Source organism: Callorhinus ursinus, unplaced genomic scaffold, assembly GCF_003265705.2.
Source record: "Callorhinus ursinus isolate GAN/ISIS: 27379988/994484 unplaced genomic scaffold, GSC_fseal_2.0 scaffold11, whole genome shotgun sequence".
Lineage (NCBI taxonomy): Eukaryota > Metazoa > Chordata > Mammalia > Carnivora > Otariidae > Callorhinus > Callorhinus ursinus.
The window spans coordinates 23,203,947-23,231,803 of NW_027397073.1; the positions used below are offsets into that span (position 1 = coordinate 23,203,947).

Genomic DNA, 27,857 nt, shown 5'->3' on the forward strand with positions numbered 1-27,857 from the left:
CATGAATGCCTCCAACCAATGCTGGCTTTTGTTAAAGTAAAAGAAACACCAAAAAACGTGCTGAAGATTGTAAAGATTCAGATAAATGGGGGAATCATTTGTTAAAAGCCCACGCTATGGACTGAGTGTTTGTGTTCCGCCCCCCTACCCCCCAGAATTCCTACGTTGAAACCCTATCCCTAAATGCCTTTGGGAGGTGATGAGGTCCTGAGAGCGGAGCGGTCAGAATTAGGATTCGCGCCTTTGCAAGAAGAGACAGGCCGGAGCGCGCTCCCTCTGCCTTCCCTTATGTGAGCACACCGCAAGACAGCCGTCCGCAAACCAGGAAGCCAGCCCTCACCAGACACTGCATCCCCTGGCGCCTTGATCTTGGACTTCCAGCCTCCAGAATTGTGCAAAATGTATGTTTGTTGTTAAGCACCTCCCCCCCAAGTCTGTGGTCACCTGTTCTAGCTGCCTGAGGGGACTAGGGCCTAACCCACCCTGTGTAAACACTGTGCAGGGTGCCACAGGTTTGGAGTGACACTCCACAAAGGCTCACAACCCAGGGTTGGGGAGGTGGGTTCCTATGTAATAATTGGTATACAAAGTGGTCAGTGATAAAGGCCATAGTGGGAGTGCACGTGCGTGGGAAGAAATGTATCAGGTTCTTGGGTCTGGGGCAGACTTTCCGTGTGGGCTTTGAACCAGACCGGGATGGCTTAGAGGAAGGGTTGCATAGCACTAGGCATGAAAAACAGACCCTGAGGGTAGACATGTTCAGGGAGGTGAAATGAGCTGAGTTGAGGGCGACTGTGTCAGTAAGTTGGGAGAAGGGCAGCGGAAGAGAAGAGGCGGCTATGTGGGAAGGTCAGGCGGCCAGATGGGAAGGTCAGGCGGCCAGGTGGGAGGGCCAGGCGGCCAGGTGGGAAGGTCAGGAGGCCATGTGGGAAGGTCAGGCGGCCAGGTGGCCAGGCTATAGGGCTGGCAGGCCAGACAAGGGTGAAACCAGGAGCCCTAGAGCTCAAAATTTGCTGAGGCCCTCCCTCTCAGGTGCCCAACTGCATCTGCATACACCCGAGAGGGAGAGTCTCCCAAAATTTTGACCCACATCTCTCTCCCCTTCCTTTAGCCCTGGCCCTGATTGTACTGAACAAACATCATAATGGACATTGGACATAAGAGCCCATAGCCTGGCAGCTTGTGACCTCTCTGAGGGCAGGGATCATATATTTTTATCTGTATAGTTACCTTTACATTCCCTTATGCACTAGCGTTGGGCTGAGAGCCTGGCACTGAGGAGACTCTCAATAAATCTCAATATTTATTGAATGAATAAATACTTGGTTAGTGACACAGGGCAACCAAGGCAAACATGGTAAACAAATAATTACTGGGGCTCTAAATAATCAATCTCCAAACAGAAACTCAGCAAGGTATAAAAGGGTATTTCTTACATCAGTAATAAGAGAAGACCTTGCCCTGGAATCAGCTCAGTATTTAAAACCTATTTCCCAACGTGTAGAGAAACAAGAACGTGTGTAACTTATCATCAAAATATGTATAACTTGTAATCAGAATCAAGGTCTGGTACCCTTGACACTGGAACAAATGCATGATTCAAAATACAAAGCCCCAAAGTAAGAAATATTCTGTAAAATTTATAACATTTCAGTGTGCTCTCCTCCTACATCTGTTCCTGAAAGGAATTTTTTCCTTAAGAAATACAAATAGTTCTTTTTTTTTTTAAGATATCAAAGTCACTGTATTGTTAGATTTGAGATTGCTATGTTACTTAATTATATTAAATGTTATTTCTGCTCATCAAAGACAAAATTTTCCTTTTCATCCTCTTTTTTTTTTTTAAGAATAATGTATGTGCAGCCTAAATCAATATTCATTTGGGGGAGTAGATTCTTAACATAAAATTTGTGACAATGAATTCAGCTTTACTTTTATTCTAATAGGTTTAAAATTTCAGGAACAAATAGAAACCTAGAATTCTCTTTTCTCTAGGGATCAAAACCAAAGAGAGAAAGACAGTTAATCTCATTATTCTACCCCCACTTAGTCCCATATGATGAAGGAAGCACATGATGAGTAGCTTTCTAACAGATCCCTGGGCAACTCTGGAAGCACTGAGTTTACACTCAACTGGACCTGAATCAATAAAAGAAGATGAGATTCATGATACTCTTGTTCTATGATTAAATATATTAGTTGTCTAATAGAAACAAATTTCAAACAACTGAAAGGTGGAAGGGCCCTTAGAGAGCAAGGGCACGGAGAGGACTCTGTTTCCCTGCTTCTCCACCAGCCTTCCTCCTTCCCCTCCTCAGCCCCTTTGCTAGAAGCAAACAAAACCAAAAAACAACAACTACAATAAAAAAAAAACACTACCACCACCACCAACAACAACAACAAAGAAAAAACCTCCCAAACAACCAAAATCCAAGAAACCGCAGTTTATTTTTTTAATGTATTCTGTAGGGAGATGTGCACAGCAATTAAAAAACATTTCTTAAAATAAGATAAAAACAGAGAGGGAGGCAAACCATAAGACTCTTAAATATAGAAAACAAACTGAGGGTTGCTGGAGGGCTAAGGAGGGCACTTGTTGGGATAGCACCCAGTGTTATATGTAAGGGATGAATCCCTAAATTCTACTCCTGAAACCAGTACTACACTGTATGTTAACTAACTCCAATTTTAAAAAAATGTAAAAAAAATTTTTTTAGATTTCTTTGATGGTTAAAAATGCAAGAAAAAAAAGATTAGTAACTTTCTAGTCTGATTATCCCTGTTGCTTTTTTAAACTGAAAGTAATAAATGCTTTTGGTAAGAAAATTCAAACAATGCAGAAAAGTATACATTTGAACTAAAAGCTTTCTCTCTTGCCCGGTTACTCTTCTCCTAGAAGACTCCTGTTAATGATTTCTTGAATGTATTTTGAGAAAAAAATGTCTTTTGAGAAAAAATTGCTGATACAGCCAATTTTTTCTCAAAAGACATTCACATACATTGAATTATTAATATATTCTCTGTACCTTACTTTTTTCACTTAATAATATACCTCAAATATCTCTTTGAATCAGCATACATAGGCCTACTCTATTTTTTTATACTGCTCCCTAGTATTCCATTGTATAAAGGTACCCTAATATATTTATTTAACCTGTCCCCTGCTGATGGACATTTGCAACAATTTTTTGCTATTACAAATAATGTTTCTATAAATACCTTTTTACATATATATATTGATGTCATCCTGCATATGTATTCATAAGGTAACTGGATCTCACATATACAGTTGCATTGGTTGTACACTGCACAAAGCACTTCATCTATGTGGGCAACAGTCACTTTTTAGACATCATAACTTTAAGTACTTATTATGATAATTTTCTGCCAGAGAGCATAAAATGTCTTAAGGAAGGAGTTCCTTTTTCTAATTTGCACGAAATCACCACAGCCCCCGGGGCTAAATGGCTATTAACAGAACTACTATGTCAAAGGGCGTATGCACAAGGACTTTTGATAGATATTCTCAACTTCCCTCCAAAGCGGTTGTACTAATAGGTATCAGTTTTGACGGAGATAGCAGTGGATTCTAAGATCAAAAACTTGCTGCATTGTTTTAAGCCATGGTCAATGTTCATTTACTTGAAATTATGAGAAAGAATGAGAACAGGAATACTTAAAAGCTACCCCAAAAGGGTGCCTAGGTGGCTCAGTCGGTTAAGTGTCTTTGGCTCAGGTCATGATTCCAGGGTCCTGGGATCAAGTCCCACATCCGGCTCCCTGCTCAGCGGGGAGTCTGCTTCTCCCTCTACCCCTTCCCCCTTCTCATGATGTCTGTCTCTCTCTCTCTCTCTCAAATCCATAAAGGAGATCTTTAAAAAAAAAAAAAAACTACCAAAAAAAATCCAGGTGGGTATTAGGTGATTTGCTTATTACCTACTTTCCTTTCCTTTCTGGGGACAATCTAATGTACAGTCTCTTAATGGCACAGAGATCAGTGGGAGAGAGAGGAAGCTGCTGGAGACCTAAGGCCCACAGAGTTGATTCCTGAATATACATGTGTTGATAAAACTGTCTTCTCTTGTTGTTTTCTGGGGGAATTAAATGAGCAATACTGGGAAAGGCACAATTAGCTGTGACGGACTTGTAGTGAGAGGCTGGGATCATGGGATCAAAGACAGGATTATTGAAGTTCGTGGGCTATAGAGAAGCCATCCTATCAAGGAAGTCAACTGTCCCAATAACAGACTGGATTTCTAATGACGGAAGCACACATTTTCAAACACTTTTGGACATGGGCGCATTGTTCTGTTGGTAAAATTGTGTCTGAAATTGTGTCATAAAACGCGGACACTTTTGTCACTCAGTGGGATTCTACCGTAAATGTAAATACAATCCCGAGACTGCCAAGTTTAAGAAGAAGGAATATACTAAGCAATGTCCACAACAAACAGAAAATGGACACAAGGAAGGTAGGGGAGAGGGGAGAGAAGAAAGGAACGGGAGGAAGGGAAGGAAGTTCTCCTGGAAGGAAGGCCACAGAGAATAAGAGTGGCCTGTAGAGGCAAGTGGCCAAATCCACAGAACGGCTAGCTGGTCAAAGCAGAAAGGAAGCCGAACGTGGAGTCTCCAGTCCCACCAACTGGCTTTGAGACTTCCAGGCAAGCCCCACTCACTCTGCCCGCCTCTTGGTTTTCCTACTTGTCAAGGAGGCATGAGAATGACCCCCCGCCCCCCAGGACTTCGAGGACAACATGGCACATAGCCTAAGAATGCTTTGGGCTGTTAAGAGCAGGGACAAAGTGACGCACAGTCTTACTGGTGGAGTGGATTTGGCCTCTCGTCGTACTAACTGTTGTTCCAATTCCCTTCCCAAGTAAGTACACGTAGCTTTCTCACGGGGCCCTTGGGAAAAGTAGGAAACTAACGTAAGAATCTTCAAAGTTTGCAAAACAGCATGGCCTGAAATGTATCTCTAGCAATTATCAGGGGGTAGATAGCCTCAAAAGGTCTTATTATGTATTTCCCTCTTGTGATAAAACTCGAACTCATTCTATGTTTCATATTCAAGGACAAAATGCAGCTTGGCGGGCCCCACGCTTGTTTAAAGGAGAGTGACGTTCCTGGGATTAGTTACATTCACCTTTCATCGGTATGAGCTGTGAGGAGAAGCCCGCCTCGCTGTGCAGCTCGCGGCCTAGCCCAGGTAAGACTGTACAGAATGCTTTCTGTATTCAACCGCTTCCATTAAACTCTACAGTTCTTCCATTGCTATAGATTTAACCAGTTAGGTTGGAAGACGTTTATGTACGTTTAGTCTTTTTTTAAAGATTTTATTTATTTATTTGAGAGAGAGAGAGAGAGAGAAAACGAGTGGGGGGAGGGGCAGAGGCAGAGGGAGAAGCAGACTCCCCACTGAGCAGAGAGCCCGACGCAGGGCTCGATCCCAGGACCCTGAGATCATGACCTGAACTGAAGGCAGACGCTTAACCGACTGAGCCACCCAGGCGCCCCTCAACATCTAAATTCTTAAATTCAGCATTACCCTCTGCATTTTTAAGCATGTGCTGCAAAAACTCAGCGCTCTCTTGGGGCCACTGACCCTGTGTCTAGCCCCATTGTTTGGCCCGAGTCCTCCACCATTGTAATGATGCACTGGGCATGCACTGCTTCTGTAATGTGACATCTTTCAGAGACCCGGTGGCTTTTCAGATATGCATACCTTTGATCGTCTGGGCTGTTTCATGGATATTCCTAAAGTAAACACAGATTTGAACCTCTTGATTTGCATGGTTGGTAAGGGTTTTCTGGGTTAAGTGAGTAGAGAACCATTTTCAGAGATCCTCTCAGGCTACGTAAGGAAGAGTTTGAACTTGTTCTTGCATCCCAGTACTAACAATACCTGTCAAGTATTAAAGTCAGGAAAACAGAAGCAGGGCACCCACACGGTGGGTTAGACAAGCAAATGGCTGACAGCAACTTTCTGCTCTTAGAGGTTGTCGAACTGGGGAGACTTCACTCCACTTCCCCCATCTGGGTATCAGGAGGCTCCTGCTTCCCTTTGCTAGAGCATATTTGAAGCCGAGGAATGAACTTGTTGCTTCTCCCTATGGAATTTACTTTAGTCAAAGATTTGAGACAAAAAGACCATGGCTTTTATATGAAAGCAAAAGAGGTAGGAGAGTGGGAAGCAAACAGTGCTGAAGTTTGATAAGGGCCTCCCAAGGGATGTCGGCTTGCAGCAGGCAGCTTTGGACTCTGCCGTTGCTGCAGGTGGCTTCTGGAAGAATCTGGAAAGTGTGAGGTTCCCTGGCTCATCCAGGTCATTCATCTGGGCTCCCAAACCCATGCCGCACCTGCCCCCTAGAATGCCTTTCTTCCCCGTCTCCCCTCTGCTAACCTCTGTTTCCGGTAAGCCCTGATAGAGATGCTCCTTCCTTTACAAAGGACATCCTGATGGACTGGCCTTTGACTCCATGCTCCTTGTCAGCTCCCGTCTATGGCACTTAAAGATTCCTGTAGACACACCAGACCAGGTCTCAACTCCTCTCTCGGTTGGTTCTCCTGGAAAGCATAGTCCGAGTGTTGTACCACCTGGAAAGCACTGTGCCTTGTTGAGAGTAGGATCTCCATAAACATTTGAAGAATGAACAATGGATGGACCAGAAGTGGCTATTCTCAATTTGTGACTGAGCAGGCAGCTGATTTTATTTCTTTTTGCCTGTGAAAGTCAAGAGGGGGTTTGGCCTGAGCTGGAGGGATTTCCTAAAAGAAGATGAGAGGGAGGAAATGGAAAACCATCCCTTTTAGACAAGCTTCCTGCCCAGACAATGCACCGTCACAGAAGAAGGGAACTCTGAAAATGCTCACACTGGACTAAAACCATTAGATTGGTGACGATTGGTCCTCATTTCCCAAGTCTAAAGGGAAAGTGGACTGTTGTTGATTGATTTAGTTCTGCCTGTTGCTCTTTTCATCAGTAATGCAGACCATGTAATTATCCTCTGATTTTTTTTAGTTACATCAGTCTTAGTAATGTACTTTTGCAGATAAGGAAATATTAATTGAGAATGAATGTGGAGTTGTTAAACAATAAAATTAAATAATGACGGCGTGGGAAGGACATCGTGTCATCAGTACATCAATATGTTGCAATCAAATTATCAAAGAAACATCCTCTCTCCAATTCCTAGAAAAACGGTGCTGTGTCGTAAGGCCACGCTAGGAGAAGCTTAGCTCTGTTGGGCATCATGTCCTAATGTGGAATCTTCCCAAGTTTGTGCTGTGTCTGGAACTCTCTGGGGCTGTTAGCTCTGCCTGTACCCTTTGTGGGAAGTGTTTAATAGAGCTGGAGTCGCATCAGTGAGTTTCCTGGGCACCAATTCTTGTTCTGCCCGTGATCTTCTCTGTGGCTTTAAGCCAAACAGGGAGAACTTGTCTGCACTTTAATTTTCCCCTTTGGCAAGCGAGGAAGACAGTATTTATCTGTCAAATGTTTTAAAAACCAAATAGAAAAGAAACTTTAAACAGAAGGGGTCATGCATCGTGTCAGCTGTGTTTCTGTCCAGGCAGTGGGTAAATTTCAGTCCTGGTTCCAGGGTGAGATTTGGCAGGGAATCCGCACACTTGCGGTGCAGATTTCCCTTCTCCAGACACCTCCATTGCCTGGTTTGATTTTATCTGGTTTTTGGTCATTCTGAGCACTCTATGGATTAGTTCACCATAAGAAAATATTCTCCCAAGTCTTATTCCCACTCCTGGTAGATAACCCAGCTCTGGTTTTACTGAGAAGATTAAGGTTCATTTGGAAGAATTAACCTTGCTCATCTTTCTCATTTGTGTGTTAATGTATCTCCACCTCTGTGGCTGCCTCCCAGTTTCAGACAAAAGGGGGGCCTCTCTCTCCCTCCTTTTCAGAGCTCACCCTTGCCCCTGTGTCCTGGACTGGCCTCCCCTGGGTTTGTTTGTTTTTTTCCCTCTTCCTCTTCCACTTTCCAGGACTTGAACTAGCCAGGTCTCCCTTGCAACTGCTTTCAAATGCGCCCAGCCTCCATTCTATCCTAAAAGGCACACAAGAACACCGGAACGCCTTTGCTTGACCTTGCTGTCTCTTCTAGTCTGTTGCCTTCTTTTTCCAGCAAGACATCTCAATTTCCTCTTCCCAGAGGTTAGTGCAGCGGCTTCCTTTCTCTGTCACCGTTGAAATTGCGTTCTCAGAGGTCACCATGGGGGCCCGGTGGGCCCAGGCCAAAGAGGGCTTTGTGTTAGCCTCACCCTTCTTGCTTTCTCAAAAGCATCACTTTTCTTTCCGTCTAGTTTTTCTTTCACCCTTCCACTCTGACCTACTTCTCTGGTTACATTGTGTGTGCCCTAATTGTGTTTCCCAAAGTTGCCCACCACACAGCATCGTGGCTAAGAGTCTGAACCCCAACATTAGCCTGTGGTTGAATTCTGACTCTGCCACCAATTAACTGCATGACGTTCGACAAGGTCATCTCCCGGTGCCTCAGTTTCCCCATCCTTAATACAGGGATCATAATAAGAGTACTTATCTTAGGTTTGTGGTAAGAATCAAACAAGATTGTTATATGAAAACAAACATCAAAAACTAATGATGTACTGTATGGTGACTAACATAACATAATACAATTAAATTAAAAAAAAAGAATCAAACGAGATGGTTTATGTAATATTTACTTCAATGTTTGGCACGTAGACATAGCCAGTAAACATTTTTCAGCATAACAATAAACTCCGAGAGCTTTGAAAATGTGACTTCTTTTGTCTTAGGACATATTGCCCACTTTGCCAAACACAAGGCCAGACAATAATTAATGATAAATGGATTTACGGGAAGTCCAGGGAGGGAGGGTGAGGGGAGGAAGGGAGGCCTCCAAATTGGCAAGTACAGTTAATTATTCCCAGGTTTTTGTTTTGTTTTGTTTTACCAGTAAATCCACAGTTTTGTTGGGGGTTTAAGTCGGTCCTTTCAGCACCGATGGTGTTTGTTGAGCAGAAAGGGGAGTCAGCGTTAAAGCTGTAGCTGTTGGTGCACCAATCAGTCACAGAGAAGCTGCTTGGCCTGGAACGCAGTGTCCCATCCTTAGATTAAATACTGCTGGAACCGGATTAGGGAAGAAAGCCTTGCGGCGGCAGCTGCTCGGGAAGCCTGGAACCCGTCCATTGAGTGATGCTGCCATCTAGTGGCGTCATGGGGGAACCGCGCCGGGCAGAGCCCTTCATTTGGTGCAGGGGAAGAGCCTCGGACATGCAGTCCTTGCTTTACGAAGTGTGGGTGAGACTCGGGCCGAAGGAAGAATAAGGGGAAAACACAGCAAGGGGAAGGGGGAACGACACCTCAGCACAGTTTGGGAAAGTAAAGGACACGAGTGATGCTTACAACCACTGAGAACAATCTCGTCGGAATTCGAGCGCGATTCCCTCCTCCACCCCAATACGGTCATCTAAACTTTGATTTCCGCACCGCCTCCCGGAATCTCTCTTTCCAACACTCTGTGCTGACCCGTTATCCTGAACAGATCCTGTTTCACCTCCTCATTCCCCTTCTTCTACGTTAGGAATTCAGGGCTGGGAAAATCGAGCCTAGTCATCCCACCTGGCGACCACAGCGGATCTGGGACCCCGGCTCCAGCCGCACCGGCAGCAGCTGACCACGTGACGGGCGCAGGTAAGGGCCCGCTGCCCGGACAGCGGGCGGGAGGAGGCCCAGGTCGATGGGGGTTTCCCGGGCGGTTTTGGAATGTCACTCGGGTCGCTGACATCAGGGGCAGTTGATGTTCTCTTTGTAAAACTGAAGTGGGCAATGCTGGCCATGAAGCCAGTCTTTCTTCTCTTCACAAACTGTGTCAGTCCACCTCTGCCCAAGAGATGGATTATAGATCATTGTATCCAGGCATCAGAGAGCTTTAGGAAGGGGGGAGGGGGGCTGAAGGCGAGATACTGGTGCTTCAGACCGAAGCGTGGACACAGCGAGTCCTTCCCTGGTGAGCACGCAGGGAGCTTTCTGGGGACTGGACATCAGCCTTGCACACAGTGATACTGTGCACACAGAAGTACAGACGCTGGACCTCCGCTCTGCCGTTTGTTACTAACGATTTGACTTGAGTCGTTTACATTGATTGCTCTAAGCCTCATCTCCCTCTTTCCTAAAATGGACATAATTAAACTGACCTCTCAAGATTACTGTGAATTAAATCCAACACAAGGAAAGCCTCTTGTTTGGAAGACTGGGACTGGATTTGAGAGAGCTAAGGCAAGAAGGTGGTTAAAGCAGAGAATCAGAGAAGAGGCTGCACGCCTCAAATATTTTACTTTAAAATATGGACTTTCCTGGTCTTTAAGGTAGGGCTGTGGTCTTTTTTTTTTTTTTTAATATGGATCCACAAGCTGGTGGATCTTGAGGTGTCTTACATGAGGCACACACATCATCTGTGAGTTCTGGTTTTGGTTTCTTTCAGTGGAATGAGAGCTGAAAGGCCCCTGGGGAGAACTATATAAAGTCACTTCTGGGCAGCCATTCAGATTCCAGTTATCGTTCCATGAAGACTCTTTCCAAACGTGTACTGTCCACACTGTTTCTAAGTAGACAGCAAGTTTTTAGCAGCTTCCCATTGTTGGATCTTTCCAAAACATCCCATTTTGCCTTCATAGAAATGACTTCCTTTCTTGGGATATTCATTTTTCATCAATTTCTAGACTGTTTAAATGCCACGATAACAAGTACAGGTGTCAGGAACTGGTTCTCGGTTCGCATAAAAGGAGAAGAGAGGCGTGGGCACCACCAGCCACACGCACCAGTTGGTGCAGTTCACGGAGGGCCTGGAGAGTACAGTTCCGCAAGTTGGCTCAGCAGAGCTTAGCTGAAACAGCTTCTCCTGCCGTGTGTACAAAGTGCTAAATATGGTACCTAGCATACACGGTGCCCAATACTTGGTAGCTATTAATATTATTATGATGATTAATAAGTTCAGTGTTGGGAGGGTTTTTAGAAATCTAACAGTTTTGGGGCACCTGGGTGGCTCAGTCGGTTAAGCAGATGACTCTTGATTTCAGCTCAGGTCATGATCTCAGGGTCCTGGGATCGAGCCCTGCGTCAGGCTCCATGCTAGGCATGGAGCATGCTGGAGATTCTTTCTCTCCCTCTCCCCCCCGCCAAAAAAAGAAATCTAACAGTTTCTTCCCCTTGTTTTACAGAAATGATCAAAGTGTTTTGTAATTTTGGCCTTCATAATATACCTTTTGGCTTCACTAAGTAAAAGGATTATTGACCCTAAACCTAATATTTTCAGTCAGAGGAATTTAAATTGACAGAGGTATTTGGGAGTTGGCCTAAAGCACAAAGCAGTTTTCTAGGTCACCCTAAATCCATGTCTGTTCAGGAAGACCAGGTAGAATCACAATATGGTGATGAAGACAAGCTCCAGGTTCTCAGAAATGGTGAAAACCAGGGGACAAGGCACTGTTAGCACACCCAGGAAGGACTTCCCAGAGGAAGCAGAACATGATGAAGAATGTACACAGGAATGATTGAAACTATAAGCAGAGCCATGCCTTTGGCTTCAGAGTGGCCAGGTGGCCTCCCAGACTCAGTCACACCGGCCTGGGCACCTGGGATAACCTGATCAACCCGCCAGAAAAACCTAGTCCCTCAAAGCAAAGTGTGGGGGTGAGTGGGCTTGCAGCTGGGGTTAGGACACCTAAGAAATCTTTGAATCCATAGATTGTGTTTAAAATGCTCCTCTCTGAGATCCTGCACGGCAACAGATGGAAACTGTCCTTTTGTTTGATTGGATTGGGTCTAAAGGACTTAAGTTTTGGAAAAGAGAAGGAAGGAGGACACCATGGGCAGGAAGGAGGGCCCGTGGGTAGTGGGAGCTGTAAGCTCAAGAGCCACAGAGCTCCAGGTGAGGGGCTGTGGGACCCCTAAGTAACTTTTATGTGTTTCCTCTTTTAAGGAAACTTTTTATTTAAGAATAGGATCCAAGAAGAGTGTACAAATCATAGCCTGTGCAGCTCAATGTGATTTTTATCGAGAAAGAAATTCCAGGTGCTTCACGAACATATGTTGCCAATACCATGTCCTCTGCAAAGATTCTCTCCTCTCTTACCCGCTTGGCCCCAGCTGCTCCTCTGACTTCTGGGGCCTCTCCCGAAGTGTGCAGTACGCCAGTTCTGGAGTTACTTAAGTTCCACTGGAGAGGCAGTAAAAAAAAAAAAAAAAAAAATGCTGGGCTCAGGCCCTGTGCGCTCTGCGATTCTGACCCAGTAACGATGGGGTAGGGGTTTATGACGAGTCCTGCAGGGGATTCTAATGTCGGGGGCCCCGCCAGTGCTGTGGGAAATGCTTTGTTTTTCCTACGCCAGAAATGAACATGAGCCCTGACAAGCTGTACAATTGAACTAGATCCTAGTTTCCATCTGGTACTGAGGACGTAGGGTGGTAGGAAGCACTTCCAACAGAGGTGGTGAGCTAGAGGGGGAGCCCTGGGCAGGTTCCTAACCACATTCTGAATCTACCGTGCAGAGCACTCAACCCTCATGGACTTAGCACTGCCTGAGAGCCTTCCATGACCTTAAACTTTCCACATGCCTTTAAAGAAGTGACAGGGCTGGATGCTTGGCTTCTGAAGCCTGGAGCAGATGTTTTGGATGGCTGAAGCCCTTACCTGCTATGCTAATCCTACAAGAGAAGTCCAGCATAATGAACGGGGAACCAGCTTTGCTTTCCTTCTCCATGGAGAGAAGCCTCTGATGTGATTGTCATGTCTCAGAACAGAGACACAAGCTGTTTTATAATGAGGCTTGTGCCTCCTTAGTAAGCAGCCCCCAGCTTGACCAACTTTGCTTCTTTTAAGCTCCCCTACCCACAGCCAGGTGCTCATCAACTCTGATCAGGAGCATTCAACCCAATGAGTGGCAGGTTCTACTGAAACAGAAGGCTGTGTGCAGAAAACCCCCAAATGAAACAGCCAAGCATGTTTGGCCTCAGTGTGAATTTTAAAATCCCTTCTGGAGAAGACCGGCATAGTAATAGCGTGGTTTCTTTCCCTTAATGCAGTGGTTTTCTAAGTGTGGTCCCCAGACCAGCAGCACCCCGGTGTGGATCTGGGGCCCTGCTTCAGACGTACAGAATCAGAAACTCTGGGGATCAGGGCTGGGAGTCTGTGCTATAACAAGTCCCCGGGGTGATTCTAGCACACGTGCAGTGTGAGAACCACTGGCTTAATGGAATGTAAAACTGATGGAATGCCTTTATTCAAACAAAGAAAATATTGCTAATCGGTGGGGGTGATTTTTTTCTGGGCTTTTATTTGAGATCCCCATTGCAGTAGTGAGGGGAGCTCTGCTGGCCAGAGATGAAGTAGAAATAGAGCCGAGGGGCTGGAGATGAAGAGGTGTTTCCATGGATCTCTCCAGTGTCTTCTGACCAAGAGAGCATATGGAAACCAGCAGGGGTGGAGAGGTGAGACAGTGGAGAAACCAAATCCCAGGGCACCTCCAGGTCAAACCGAGTCAGAGCTGGGTTGTGTCAGCCACCTGGGTTTAAATAAGTTTGCAATTCAAGTACAGCAAGTAGGGTGGCCAACATGTCCAGGTTTGCCTGGGATGTCCCTGGTCTTAGCATTCAAAATCCCACGTCCCAGGAAACCCCTAAGGTCCAGGCTCCAGTGTGTGTTTTTCCCACACCACCAATCAAGTCTCCAATTCTCAGCAGATACCCACTGGATGTCCCATAATTCAGTTCAGTTTTGACACTATCTTCTTAGAGATAGTGTCAGATCCACAGGTTAGGGGCTCCGACCTACAAGGCAGTCCCCACTCCCTTTCCTTTAGATGTCAGTAGCAAGTCTGGGTTGTCACCCACCAGCTATAGACTGGATGTTCCCGAAGCCCCCTCCTTGGGTTTGAGAAATTTGCCAGAACGGCTCACAGAAATCAGAGAAACATTTTACTTACTGAGTCACCAGTTTATTATAAAAGGATATAACTCAGGAAAAGCCAGATGGGAGATGCATAGGGTGACATATGGGGAAAGGGCATAGAGCTGCTATGCCCTGAATGTACAAATCTCCCCAGATCTCCACCTGTTCAACAACCCAGAAGCTCTCTGAACCCCCTCCTTTTGGGGTTTTGTCGAGGCTTCATTTTACCTAGGCACAATTGATTCAATCATTGACCATTGGTTGTTGAACTTCGTCTCCAGCCCCTCTGGCCTCCCAACAGGAGGGGAGGGGACTGAAGTTTCCAACCCTCATTCCCCTGGCAACCAGCTTCATCCTTTAGTGAGAAAGGGCTTTCTAAAGTCGCCTCATTAACATGACAAAAGACGCCTTGATCACTGTAATCACTTGGGAAATTCTAATGGGTTTAGGAGCGCTGTGCCAGGAACAGGGACAAAGACCAAGTATGTATTTATTATAAGTCACCGTATTCCAGGGCAAACCGAGGTGACTGGTCAGTACTCACCGTAGTTCAGTGACTGCCCATTGGAATTACTGGGTGAGCTTTTTTTTTTTTTTAAAGATTTTTTTTTTTAATTCATTTATTTGACAGAGAGAGGGAACACAAGCAGGGAGAGTGGGAGAGAGAAGCAGGCTTCCCGCCGAGCAGGGAGCCCTATGACCCTGGGATCATGACCTGAGCCCAAGGCAGATGCTTAACGACTGAGCCACCCAGGCGCCCCCTGGGTGAGCTTTAAAATGACTTGATGCCAGGGCTCACCTCCAGAGATGGTGATAGACTTAGTCTCAGGCACGGCCAGGGCATCAGGAGATGGAAAGTTCCTCAGGTGACTTTACTGTGGCTAGGACAGGGAACCCATGCAGCCCCTTGCCTATCATTTCTCCTACTAAATTTTTTTTAACCAAAACAAAAGTCAATAGTTCTGATGAAGTTCGACTCCTACCATGTACCACATTCAAAAATGTACTCAAAATGGATCAACAGTCTAAATATAAGAGCTAAAACTGTAAAAAATCTTGGAAGAAAACATAGGGGAAGTCTTCATGACTTTGGATCTGGCAATGGATTCTATTATCCTAGTTCAGACTTCTCCTAGTTCAGGCTCGTTTATACTAGTTTATACTAGTGTACCTCAACTCGGGCTGTAGATCAGAAATTCTTTGTGAGCTATATTTATTTATAATATATATTTTAAATAATATATACATGTGGTGAAATTACAAAACTGTAGATATAAAAAAAAGTATGAAAAAGTAAGTGTTCTTCTTACCCTGGTTGCTCAGATTTCTACCCCACAGGCAGTTTTTGTTAAAATTTCTTGGGTATTCTTCCCTGTTCTATGCATGTGCAAGCATATATGTACATATATATTTCCCTTTCTCATACTAACAGCATACTAATCTTCACTTTTCACTCAACAGCATGTTTTGGAGATCATTTTAGCATAGGTAGATCTGCCCAATATTCTTTTTTTTCCTTCCAAAAAATTATGTTTATTAACATATATTATCTATATAGATTTTTCTTTTTTTTTAAGTATTTTTTAGTGTTTTTTTTTTTTTGCCCAATATTCTTTTTAATTACAACACTGTGGCCATCTGTAGTTGTGTAGTTATAATAGATAGGTCTAACTTATTTATATTAAATGACTAGTTACAAATAGTAAAGGACATTAGATTGTTCATTACAAAGTGGTAGGGCCTATCCTATCCGTATGTCTTTGAGTAGATGATGTACCAGTGTATCTGTGGGATGCAAGAATGGCTGAAAGATATGTGCATTTCACAATTAGAGGAGATGACATCAAGATCCCCTCTAAAATGCCATACCAATTTACATTCCTGGGCATCTTTTAAAAGCACAGAGTTTCAGGCAACATTTTACTTTAACTCATGAGAATCTGTGTAGGTGGGGCCCAGAATCTTTATTTCATTTCTTTGGTGATTCTGGTACAAGAAGGCTCTTGGATGGAATGGGAACCATGGGACAGACCGTCTGGATGCCCCTGCTGCATTTCTTCCTGCTCTTTATCTTTTTTTAAATTTTGTATTGTTATGTTAATCACCATATATTACATCATTAGTTTTGGATATAGTGTTCCATGATTCATTGTTTGTGCATAACATCCAGTGCTCCACGCAGAACGTGCCCTCTTTAATACCCATCACCAGGCTAACCCATCCCCCCACCCCCCTCCCCTCCAGAACCCTCTGTTTTTCAGAATCCATCGTCTCTCATGGTTCGTCTCCCCCTCCGATTTCCCCCCCTTCATTCTTCCCCTCCTGCTATCTTCTTCTTCTTTTTTTTTTTCTTAATATGTACTGCATTATTTGTTTCAGAGGTACAGATCTGTGATTCAACAGTCTTGCACAATTCACACACTCACCATAGCACATACCCTCCCCAATGTCTATCACCCAGCCACCCCATCCCCCCCCCCCCCCCACCCCCCACTCTTTATCTTTTGATGGGACTGTTCCATCTCCTCACCAACGGGACAGGCTCCTAAAGGACAGGCCTCTGGGATGTTGCTTCTTTATGTTCTTACCCTGGCATAGTGTTTTGTGTGACACTGCTTGTTGTGACAAGGCTTGGCAGAGGGTTTGTGGCTCACGTGATGATTCTGTTTTCTTTTAGTTCCATGGATCAAACACAGAGAGGAATCCTGGGCCAGCCCCTGCTGGTCCCCACCACCCAGCCCAAGAAGAAAAGGACGTCAATGATGTCCTTCTTTTCCAAGGTCTGTCACAAAATATTATAAACAGAGGTCCCTCCCAACAACCACATGTAACAGTGTCTGGTCTGCATTAGTTGTGGTGGCTCGGCTGAGGTGCTTCTGAAAAAAGCTTAATGACACTTCTTATAACACGGACCAAATGCAAGATAAGATGGGAGGAATTTAACTTGCTGCTAACTTAATCATAAAGGTATAGAATGAACTGCAACGCATACTGAGAAATAAAGATGAGACCTGGTGATCATCCAAATTCCGAATAGGACTGTGGGTCTAGTCTGCAGCCCCTCGCTCCCCAGGATGGTGAGGAGGTGGTTTTTTTCCTGGATCTTGTCTGGATCCTGCATTGTCTTGGTTCTGATGTCGGCACATGTTGCTGTGTCGTGTGAAGCACAGAACACTGGGGCCTGCCTGGTCTCATAGGCTCACGACAGAGGTAACCCGCCCCTTGCCCTGCAGTGAGAGTTCCGTCCCTGAAGTAGCTTCCTTCATTGGCCACATAGGGTTTCCCAATTTGCATTACTTATGCGTTTCTTTTCCTAATCTTAGTTGCTCAGATGTATGCATTCTGGGGTGGGACATCCTTTAGGTGCCCTGAGATGTTTGTACATGTGGTTTGCTAGTTGGGTCAAATGCTGTTGAGAGGCTGATGAAAACAAGTACTGAGAATTAACCCTTGGATTTAGCCACCTCAACCTGACTGCAGAAGGTTCAAGAGATAATGGAGAGACAAACTGGAGAAAACAAGTATAGACACATCTTTTAAGGTGTTTAGCTACAAGGTATAACAGAAAAGTGGGGAAGAGCTGGAGGAGTAAGAAGAGTTGGGGAAATGCTTTTCTTTGAGATGGAAGCAGCCAAGCATTTCTTGTCTGTGAAGGATCCCTGGTCTCAGCTCACATCAACTGTCTAAAGCCCCCTTTCTTTCTTTTTTTTTAAATGATTTAATTTATTTATTTGACAGAGAGAGAGAGAGAGAGTGTGTGTGAAAGAACACAAGCAGTGGGTGGGGAACCCAATGCAGGGCTCGATCCCAGGACCTGAGCATCATGACCTGAGCCCAAGACAGACACTTAACTGACTGAGCCGCCCAGGTGCCCCGAAGCCCCCTTTCTTCTGAGTTCTAGCCCACCCTCAGTGATCCTAGAGTACCTGTCCCCACATTTCCCCCAACCTACCTCAACACCAGCCCTGCATTATTTGTTTCTCTTTCCTCTTCCATCCATTTTCTTCATGATGTACATCAAACTAATGTATTTCCAGCAAAAATCAGGTGTCTTTAGGTGGAGAAAGATGGGCTAAGTTGAGCAGGCCACACAGGATTTTCTTTAGAGGGAGGGATTGGGGTTGGGATGGGTATGACTCCGAACGCTCCCCAAATCAGTATGTATTTTTAAAGATTTTATTTATTTATTCATAAAAGACAGAGAGAGAGAGAGGCAGAGGGAGAAGCAGGCTCCCCGCGGAGCAGGGAGCCTGATGCAGGACTCGATCCCAGGACCCTGGGATCATGACCTGAGCCAAAGGCAGATGCTTAATCATCTGAGCCACCCAGGTGCCCCCAAATCAATACATTTTTGACTTACTACCCAGGTCTCTTGGACACTGAGGTTTCAGAAGCGGGAGTCTCTGAAGAATGTGTTCTCCATCTTGGCAGAAAGAGCCCTGGACCCCAATGCTAAAAAGCGTCACATGGCAATGAGAGGCCTGGGAACCATGGCCTGTGAGACGCCAGACAAGGTAGGAGAGGAAAGTGGCACCTGGCCAGCCCTCATGGCCTGCAGTCTCAGACTGGGAGACAGCGCTTCATGTACCAGTTATCTGTTGCTGTGTGACAGATCACCACAGACCTAGCATTCATCCTCTTGCGGTTTCCTTGGGTTAGGGGTTTAGGTACGGTGTAGTCGGGTCCTCTGCTCAGGATCTCACAAGGCTACCATCAAGGTGTGGGCCAGACTGCATTCCTTTCTGAAGCCTGGGCTCCTCTTCTAAGCTTCTGTGGCCATTGGAAGAACACAGCTCCTTCCAGTTGTAGGACCGAGGTCCCTGCTCTCTAGCTGACTGGCCAGCTCCGCTCCTTGAGGCTGTTCTCTTAGAGCATGTGAACTTCCTTCTTCAAGGCCAACAGGAGAGCCTCTACCACTCATGTCTGCTCAAGCAGACTCTTACGTAATGTAATGTAACCATGGGAATGATATCCCATCACTGTCGTCAAATTCTAGAGACTAGAAGCAAAGTCACTGGTTCTTTCCACGCTCAATAGAAGGAGACTGTACAAGGGCATGACTCATTTGGAGTTATTTGGGGGTCATCATACCTCAGTATTATCAGCCTTGGGGAACAGAGCTGCAGATGGGATTAACACACACCTGGACATCACCCTCTTGGGTGAATTTATTGATTTTTGAATACTTTATGCCTGTTTAGTAAAAGATGTTTTCCCCACCTCTGCTTTCAGCATCTGTTGACTTCAGTGACCATTTCATCTCATCCCTGATAAAAGCATCTGCTATGCCCCAGATGTCTAGATCATCCAGCCCACCACACTCCTTGACGTGCCCTTCTGGCCTCATCTGCTCATAGACCAAGCTCCAGATTGCTCTTTCTGTTTTTCTTCCAAGACTGAGCTGGCTCTTGGGTCAGGTTAATGGAAGCATTTGTTATTTTAATGAGATTCGTTGCTGCCACGATCTCAGTCCAAGTCCTAGGTTATTGAACTATTAGAAGTGGGATTGCTCTTCAACGCACAGGGAACAATTTCTGGACTACTCATGCTTTTCAAACTGTGTTAACAGGTGAGAAAGTACAAGAAAATTGTCCTAGATCTGCTGGTGCATGGCCTGTACGACCCTGTGAGTGCTGAAGTCATCCACGAGAGCATGAAGACTCTGACCATCATCTTGGGCAAGATCCAGGGGAAAAGTCTGGGCTCTTTCTTCGTAGACATCACTCTTCAGACCAGGACTTTGTTAGATGACGTAAGTGAGATAATTCAGAAGAATTCTGGGTTATTAAAGTTGAAGTGGGATGAGAAATGTGAGCCCTGGGTGGTGTGTGGCTCAGAGAACATGGTCTGTATTATTCACTTATTTATTAAGAAATCATTGAGGGCGCCTGGGTGGCTCAGTTGGTTAAGCGACTGCCTTCGGCTCAGGTCATGATCCTGGAGTCCCGGGATCGAGTCCCACATCGGACTCCCTGCTCAGCGGGGAGTCTGCTTCTCCCTCTGACCCTGCTCTCTCTCTCTCTCTCTCTCTCTCTCTCAAGTAAATAAATAAAATCTTTAAAAAAAAAAAAAGAAATCATTGAGAGGCTAGTGTCGTACTGGGGTTTATGGAAGACATATAAAGAAGGAGGAGTTTTTGTTGTTATAGAGAAGTGAATATATATACACTGATGATGAAGATGGTGATGAAGATGATAGTGAAGATGATGATAACAGTGCCCTCATGTATTCAATACTTTCTTATGAATGTGACAATAACAGTACTTAGCATTTAGCGAGCCAGGCACGGTGCTAGGCAGTTTTCATGGGTTACCTCATAGAATCTTCTCAATAACCCTGTGAGGTAGGCACTATTATTATCTTCACTTTATAAAGGAGGAAACCAAGGCACAGAGAGGTTAAGGGACTTGCCCGAGATTCACAGAGCCTGTAAGCAGATATGAACCCAGGCTTTCTGACTATAGGACCTGTGCTCCTCACTGCCACGTGACAAGGCAGGCTAAGTAAAAAGTGCACCGATACGTTGTTTGCTCTGAAACTGTGGGGACTCTGAGATACCTTCCTTCCAAGCTAACCAGCTAGCCTGCTGCAGTTACACACACACACACACACACACACATATACACACACCCTCTAACAGAGAGATAATACCTGTAGAACAGGAAACAGACCTTTTATTTACTCACAAAGCACCTTGCGTGAGTTCCCCACACCGAATTCCCCAGCTGGACCTGAGCCACACGAGAGGAAAAGAAATCTTGAAATTATGAAACTTGGAGTTTACATAGGGCTTCTGGCCCATTTGCCTCTCCTCGCACTCAGAGAGACTGAGAGACCTTTGCCCTGGAATGCAAACCAGTCATCTCTGGTCTCTACTTTACCTCCCTGGAATATAAACAAATATCTCCAGGAAGATGTCTAGATCTCTCTGCAGGTGCTATCTTAATTTCCAGGACTTGTTTGCCATGCAATCACTTTTTTGTACCCAGATGGACTGTAATTTTTGACCAGAAAGCCCTGGTTGTATATAGTAACCTGGAAATAGTCGTGGAGAGTTGTTTCCTGATGGTGTGTATCTAGTATAGCACCCTTGACTGCCTGTCATATGCTGTGTTCCCTGTCAGATGGTTGTCAGGCCCCTAGCAGGCCAGGCACCCATTTTATGTGTCTTGTACCTCTTATAGCAGTAGGGTACCACTGAATTGAATTACACACACACACGCGCACACGCGTGCACGCATGGATACGCACACACATTGGTAGAACAGTGAAGAAAGTGCAACAATAAAGCAATTTGTGTAAATGTCCCATGTGCTAAAAATTATTTTTCAATACTTCATGAAACAATCAGTGGTCTTTGGTCTTGCTGAGTGTCTGTGACCCCCCAGTTCTAGGTGCTCCTTGCCCCTGAAGAGGCCCAGCCCAGCTCTGTTCCTTCTGGTTTGCCTGGAGATTTCAGGGGACCAGGAAACACTGATATAAAATCCCTGCACCAACAGTCAGGGGACTGGGTCCTACCCTGGTTCATGGTCACCTGACAGTGTGACTCCTGCAAGTCACTGAAATGCCCTGAGCCTTGGTGTCCTCATCAGGAAAGGGAGATACCTGGACCAGACCTCTCAGCTTGGAGAACAAGAAAGGACTGACCCCAATGAGACACATTCAGAGACAAATCAGCCAACCATACTAAAAGCAGGAAGAGTTCGCAGGGTGTCAGGGAAGAAACAATTGTTATTTCTACTACAGAAGGAGAAACTCAGACAAGAAGTGAAGAGTGCCCTTGTAGAAACACTGGGAATAATCAACAGGAGATGGGTCGAATGAATTACAGTGCAGCCACCCCAAATTCCTTTAGGTAGTGACATGGAAAGAGCTCCCAGATAGATTGGTGAAAAATCAAAGTACATAACAGTGGGATGGTGTGCTTCCATTTGTGTAAAAATGTGAGAAAGGACTATGTAATACATCTTTTATTCTCTTTTGTCTTAATTTTTTTGGAGGGATACACACAATATGTGTAACTTTGTTCATTCATGGGAGGGAAATTGAGTGGCAGGCAGAAAGGGGTAGGAAGGAGACTTACTTTTGTTAATAAAGCGATTTGGTTATTTTGAATTTTGAACCATACAAACATATTCTATCTCCAAGACATTGAATAATAAAGAACAGAGCTGCGAAGCTGGGATTAGCACAGTGATCCCCTGTCTAATTGTCTTGTCCTCTGAAGAAGATGGTTGTTGAAGACTGAGCCAGCTAAGGGCTTTAGACTGGATCTGGTGACCCACCCCCTACCATGCAGCAAAGAACGATGACTGTGATGTTCTCTGATGCAGTGGCCTTTTGGTAACGACCTGGGTTTTGTTGTTTTGTTCATCGGGGACCCACAGGAGAATGACAACCTGAGATATTCAGCCTTCGTCTTGTTTGGGCAACTGGCGGCCTATGCCGGGCGGAAATGGAAGACATTTTTCACCAGTCAGGTCAAGCAGACTCAAGATTCCCTCCTGATACATTTACAGGACAGAAATCCCCAGGTTGCCAAGGTAAGTCTGTGACTCTCCCACCGATTGCATGAGAGCTCTGGGCCATTCCTAAAGGGGGTGCCCTGTTGCCCTAAGCCCCTAGACCCTCTGTTCCTGCCGCTTCCGTTAGGGACGCTGAGCAGTGTATCCACAGGAATCCTTGGAAAGGTGCCTGCCCGCTGTGTCATCTCTCTCCGAGCAAGAGTGCTATTTTCCATTTGCTCCTGCCCCACCTGCCCGATCAGTGCCTGCCAATGGTAGATAAATTCGGGTTACTGGAGTGTGGGGGCCAGAGAGGCATGGGTTTAATCTGTGGGGCAGTAGCCCACATAATGAGGACATGAACTCATGCCAGTTAGCCTCTGTCACTGTGTAGATTTCCCACCCCTGGCTTCTCAATCCCCTACAGAGCTTTTGTTTTATTCTCAGAGAAAACATGTCCTAACAGAGTTGGATCAATGTCAGGCTTTCAAAACCACTGGGAGCAAGAGGTTCCACCAAACCACTTGTCTTTTTTAAATTAGTGCACACAAGAGGGAGACAGAGACAGAGAGAATTTGGGAATTTAGGAATTCAGAACTACTTCTGATGGGACAATAACCAGTGGTAAGCTATAAAGTGATGCTCTCCCTACCAGCCCCAACTTATAGACCTGGCCATTTTAGAAGCAAAATCCTTTAAGGTTGACATCTTCAAACTTTCTGGAAGTTACTTTCATACCCTCAGGGCCCCCGAGGCCACAGATTGGGTGCAGTGCTCTTCCTTGCTTGGATTCTAGAACTCTCTAATGTTTTTGACAATAAGATGGTAATATTATTTTTCTCAGGCTTGCAAAACAACATTTCGAGCCTGTTCTCCATATCTGAAAGAAAGAAAGGAAAACAGCTTCCAGACTGAAGAAGATCAAAGGAACCCTAAACTCTGCCGGCAGCTGGTGAGTGAGAGAGGGTGTAGAGAATTCTCCCAGAGGTCCCTGCCCTCCTGGTGACAACCCAGAAGGTGGCCAGCCACATGAGGGAGTTATTCCCCATAAAATGCCTCAGGCCAATTGTGTTTCGATTGTAACTGACCCATCATGCAATGTAAATGACAAAACGCCCGGAGGATTATGCACAAAATCTATTGGCACTTCCAGTGTAGATCATTAGATGAACGCAGGCCATGATCTTCACCTCTGAGAATCTGAAGATTGATCGTCCTCACGCTCTGCCTTTGACAACTGTCTACTCGAAATAGAGTCAAGGAGGTGTGTTGAACCTGTCCCTCACGTGCGCTTTTGCTGATTTCTTTCAGAGCCACTATCATCCAGAGCTCCTGCAGTTCCTCTATGCAAATAAGATTCTGTAAACACAGAGCAGCAGGGAAATTGTTCCAGTGAGCACCTTGCTGGGGGGCTGATATCCCCCCTCTTTTAACTCCTCGGATTCTTCTGCTTGCCTCTTGGGATTGTAATAGAAAATGGGATGCTGGGAGAACAATTAATGGCAATTGCATGGAATTGTATGATTCTATCCAAAGTAAATTCTAAATTGCTTTTATGTATCTCTTTTCCTCCCCATACAAATTTGATGAGAAGGTACATGCTTTGTTTAAAACATTGAAAGTATATGTAGATTCAGTACTTATTGCTCAACTTTTTCCTTAAGTTCATCTGTTACCTTTTTTTTTATTTTATTTTTAATTTCTGAGGTTCAGGAGAATATTACCTTAAGTTGTTATGTTTTTTTTTTTTTTAAATCTGCCATTGATACTTTGCAATTTGTTATGGATACCTTTTATTGGCAGGACCTATTTAAAATTGGCCAAGGGACCAAGAAGGGGGTTTGGAGAGTATCTTTAGCGTCTCATAATCTTCAACAGTCATTGCCTACAAGATCATTCCAAACACAAATTAATAAAGAGAAAGAAAAATCTGTAAAGCATGTGCTGAAAAACCTCAGGGTAATAGTAATGTATGGAATAATAAGTAACATTTATGGAAAATGTTTATTGGACACTAAGCGCTTTGCAAGTATTATTTAATACTTACAACAACCCTATAAGAAAGATACTATTATTATCCTCATTTTCCAGGTGAGAAAACTAAGGCACAGGGAAATTAACTAGCTTGCCCCAGATGACCTGGTGAGTGATGGAGCCGGAATTCCAGCCCAGGCAGTCTGACTTCTGGAGCCTATATTCAATCACCATGTGATTCTGCTTCAATGTGGAGTAATTGACAGATAGCTAGAAACATAAAAAAAAAAAAAAAAAATTAAAAACTCCCTCAGCTTCTGCTCTATTCAACTCAATTACTTTTTGCTTTTATATGTACTAAATACACATTTTTATTAATTTAATTTGTGATCTAAGTATATATTTTTACTTGTCACCACTTGGCTAATTATATCAATTTTTTGGTGATCAATTCTATTTCTATGAGGGGTCGCATGGATCATGTAAAAAATTTCAAGAAAGCGCGCATGGGTGGCTCAGTCATTAAGCATCTGCCTTCGGCTCAGGTCATGATCCCAGGGTCCTGGGATCGAGTCCCACGTCGGGCTCCCTGTTCAGCGGGAGGCCTGCTTCTCCCTCTCCCTCTCCCCCTGCTTGTGTTCCCTCTCTCTGTCAAATAAATAAATAAAATCTTTTAAAAAAAATTTCAAGAAAAACCTCAGTCCTTTCCAACTTCCCTCTAACCAGTTTGCCTCCCAAGCTTCTCCTATAGAAATTCTGATATTATCACCAACCTTGGCATTCAGGTCATACAGGACGACTGTGTCCAGTTAGGAAAATGGAAAACACGAGAGGGTCATAAATGCTGCAGAGAGATCTTCATGTCGTTCTGAAAACTGGGAACTCCATCTTCTGCTCTAGCTCTCCAGAGATGGGACTGTGTAACAGAGATGAGGGGGTTGTCTCCTAGCGGAGACAAGAATGTGGCAGATGGCAGAAGGGGGAGCAGGAACCAGGCATGAATGGGTTTTCTTTCTTCCTATTTTGAAGCTGGGGTACATGACCCAGGGGCCCTGGGGAGTGACCCAGGCTCTGGAGCAGGTGGGATGGTTCTGAGCTGAGAGCCCTCTCCCCCTTCCCAGATGTTGGCCTGTTTGGAACTCTTCTGCAAGGTCCCTTTAGAATCTGAGGCAGTTCTATTAAGGGATCAGTGAGTGGCCTGAGAAACAATTGCATTTTACCAGCATTCGAAAAATGCGGAGGTGGAGTGGGGCAGGCAGGTTATGTGCTCTCGAGTAGAAACATCTATGTACTTCATGCCCCTTAGTTGAATAAAATTGTGGAAGATGCTATTGAGTTGACTTTAAGATTTGTGGTAGACTGTTACTTGGGTGGCCTCCAGTAAATCATGCCTCCTGATATCCATGCCCTTGTGTAGACCTCTCCCATTGCCTCTGGGCTGGCTTTGTGACCTGCGTTAACCATGAGAATGTGCTGAAAATACCACTATGCCAATTGTAGGCTACTCTTTAAGAGCCCTGGCAGCTTCCTGTTTTGTGCTTCAGGTGAAGCCAGCCGCCGTGTAAGAAGCCAGATTACCAGGAACAAAGAAGACTGTCTGAGACCACCATTTTGGAGGGAAGACCAAGCTAACTGCATGGAATGCCAAGTGGAGGAGAGCTGAGGAGCCCAGTCCACAATGAAGTCTGAGGTCCAGACACGTGACCCAAGTTGGCCGTTCTAGCCAGACCCTGGCTGCACAAGCGACACAGCTGACACCAGCTGTCTCCATGAAGCCCCTCCCAAATTGCAAAATTGTAAGCAAGTTAATCAAATGATTGTTGTTTTAAATCACTAACTTCTGGGATAGTTTGTCACTCAGCAATAAGTAACGAAAAGAGGTTCCTTATCATTAATTTTGTTATTTGGTCAGTTTTGTTTTGCTCTTAATAAGTCCTCCTTGAGTTTAAACTTTATTTCTAGAAAGTTATACTATGATGGAATTCCGTGGTGAGAGCAGGGGATGCCTTGCTTTTGGACCACAAGCCCTGCCTTGTTTTCTTTTTGTATCTCACTGGGTGTATCACAGCACCCAGCGCATAGCAGATGATCCAGAAACATTTGCTGAATGACTAAATAGTTGCAAATTGTAGCGGGAACAGAGTCCAAACTAGTTTGCTACTCTGGGCTCTCAGCCATGGGCTCACACTCTTCCTTTCCAGCTTTTTCTTCTGTTACTCTTTTTGCTTTTGCCAAGCTTGGCTCCTCTCTCTTCTTTAAACACTTCTTGGTCTCTTATGCTCCTTTGCCTTTGCTCAGTCTGTTCCTTTTGCTTTGCATTCCCTCCCGCCCAGCCAGGCATTCTCACAGGCATACCCAGACACACATTTCAGGTGTGTATATCTTATCCCTTCTCTAAGGGATCCCCTCAATCAGGAAAGAGCTCACATCTCTGAATTCCCAGAACATTCTAGCAGTCTTATGCCACTCAACATGTTTTATCTCATTTGCAAGATTTTAACCTACGTGTCTTCCCCCCCACACCCCCCACCCCCGTTCGAGGGAAGCTGCTGAAGGAAGGATCTTATCTTGTATAGCTTTGTATCTGTCACATGACCTCAAAGGTACTCAGTAGGTGCTTAGTAAATAAATGTGGATTGGGGAGAAAAAAGTCAGGAAGTCATCTGAAGCTACTCCTCCTTGGGAGAAGCCCATTTTGTCAAATGAGGGCCATCATTTCTGTCCTCATAACCAATCTGCAGGTGACTTTTATGCTTGTGTACTTTAAGTACCCCTTTCCCCATAAGATGCCTGTTAATTTGCTAATATAAAGGTAAGGCTTTGACATTTCTTACTTTTAAACTCTAGATACGCACCAGTTGAGTGAATTAAAGAAAGAAAAAGGAATGTTCAGGTGCTACCACGCTAAGTGCTCAGGGTAGAGATCCGCATAAAACTTGGTCCCTGCTTTCCCGTTGCCCACCCGATGGGCCTTTCTTAGAGGGAAGGAGAAAGGGGAGAAAGACGAAGGAGGACGTTGAAAATCTAAGAGGTAATCGGTACTGGTGCTCACTGCGAACAGAGTCCAGTGGGATTCCAGCCCATAGAGTTGAGCTACAAAAAGCACAAATGCGTTTTACAAAGAGAGAAACAGTAGCTGTGTGGGACAGCTTGCAGATAGTGCTAGAAATAAGGCAAATACGTATTTATGCCTTTCTGCATTTTCCAAGTTTTCTGCCATAAGCATGTATTACTTTTGTAATCATAGAAAACATGCAAAAATGCTCTTTAAAATAAAAATGAAATGCTTATCGGTATGTAAAGTGGTATGCTTTGGAAAGCCTGGGATGGTTATTGCTCACTCTTGGTCGTACGTGTTTGCCTTTGTCCTTTTGTAACATTTTTGTTTTAGCCTGTTGATGACAAATAAAATGACTTAGGGTTGATTATCAGTGTA

General features: G+C 44.8%; 1 protein-coding gene across 5 annotated transcripts; it reads left to right on the forward strand.

Moving 5' to 3' along the window:
* The first annotated feature begins 189 nt into the window (after nucleotides 1-189).
* On the forward strand, nucleotides 190-27,857 carry MRO (maestro). 5 transcript variants are annotated; one of them, XM_025886878.2, is made up of 9 exons: nucleotides 190-401; nucleotides 5,072-5,206; nucleotides 9,579-9,688; nucleotides 16,621-16,723; nucleotides 18,311-18,457; nucleotides 19,513-19,695; nucleotides 22,331-22,486; nucleotides 23,292-23,399; nucleotides 23,759-27,857. In XM_025886878.2, the coding sequence occupies exons 4-9, from the start codon at nucleotides 16,625-16,627 to the stop codon at nucleotides 23,810-23,812; spliced, it is 747 nt and encodes a 248-aa protein (XP_025742663.1). In that variant the 5' UTR covers nucleotides 190-401; nucleotides 5,072-5,206; nucleotides 9,579-9,688; nucleotides 16,621-16,624; the 3' UTR covers nucleotides 23,813-27,857. The 5 variants fall into 5 exon arrangements, with proteins under 5 accessions (XP_025742663.1, XP_025742662.1, XP_073754285.1 ...); XM_025886877.2 differs by lacking the exon at nucleotides 190-401 and adding an exon at nucleotides 4,749-4,876; XM_073898184.1 differs by lacking the exon at nucleotides 190-401 and adding an exon at nucleotides 4,749-4,876 and having other exon boundaries at nucleotides 25,966-27,857.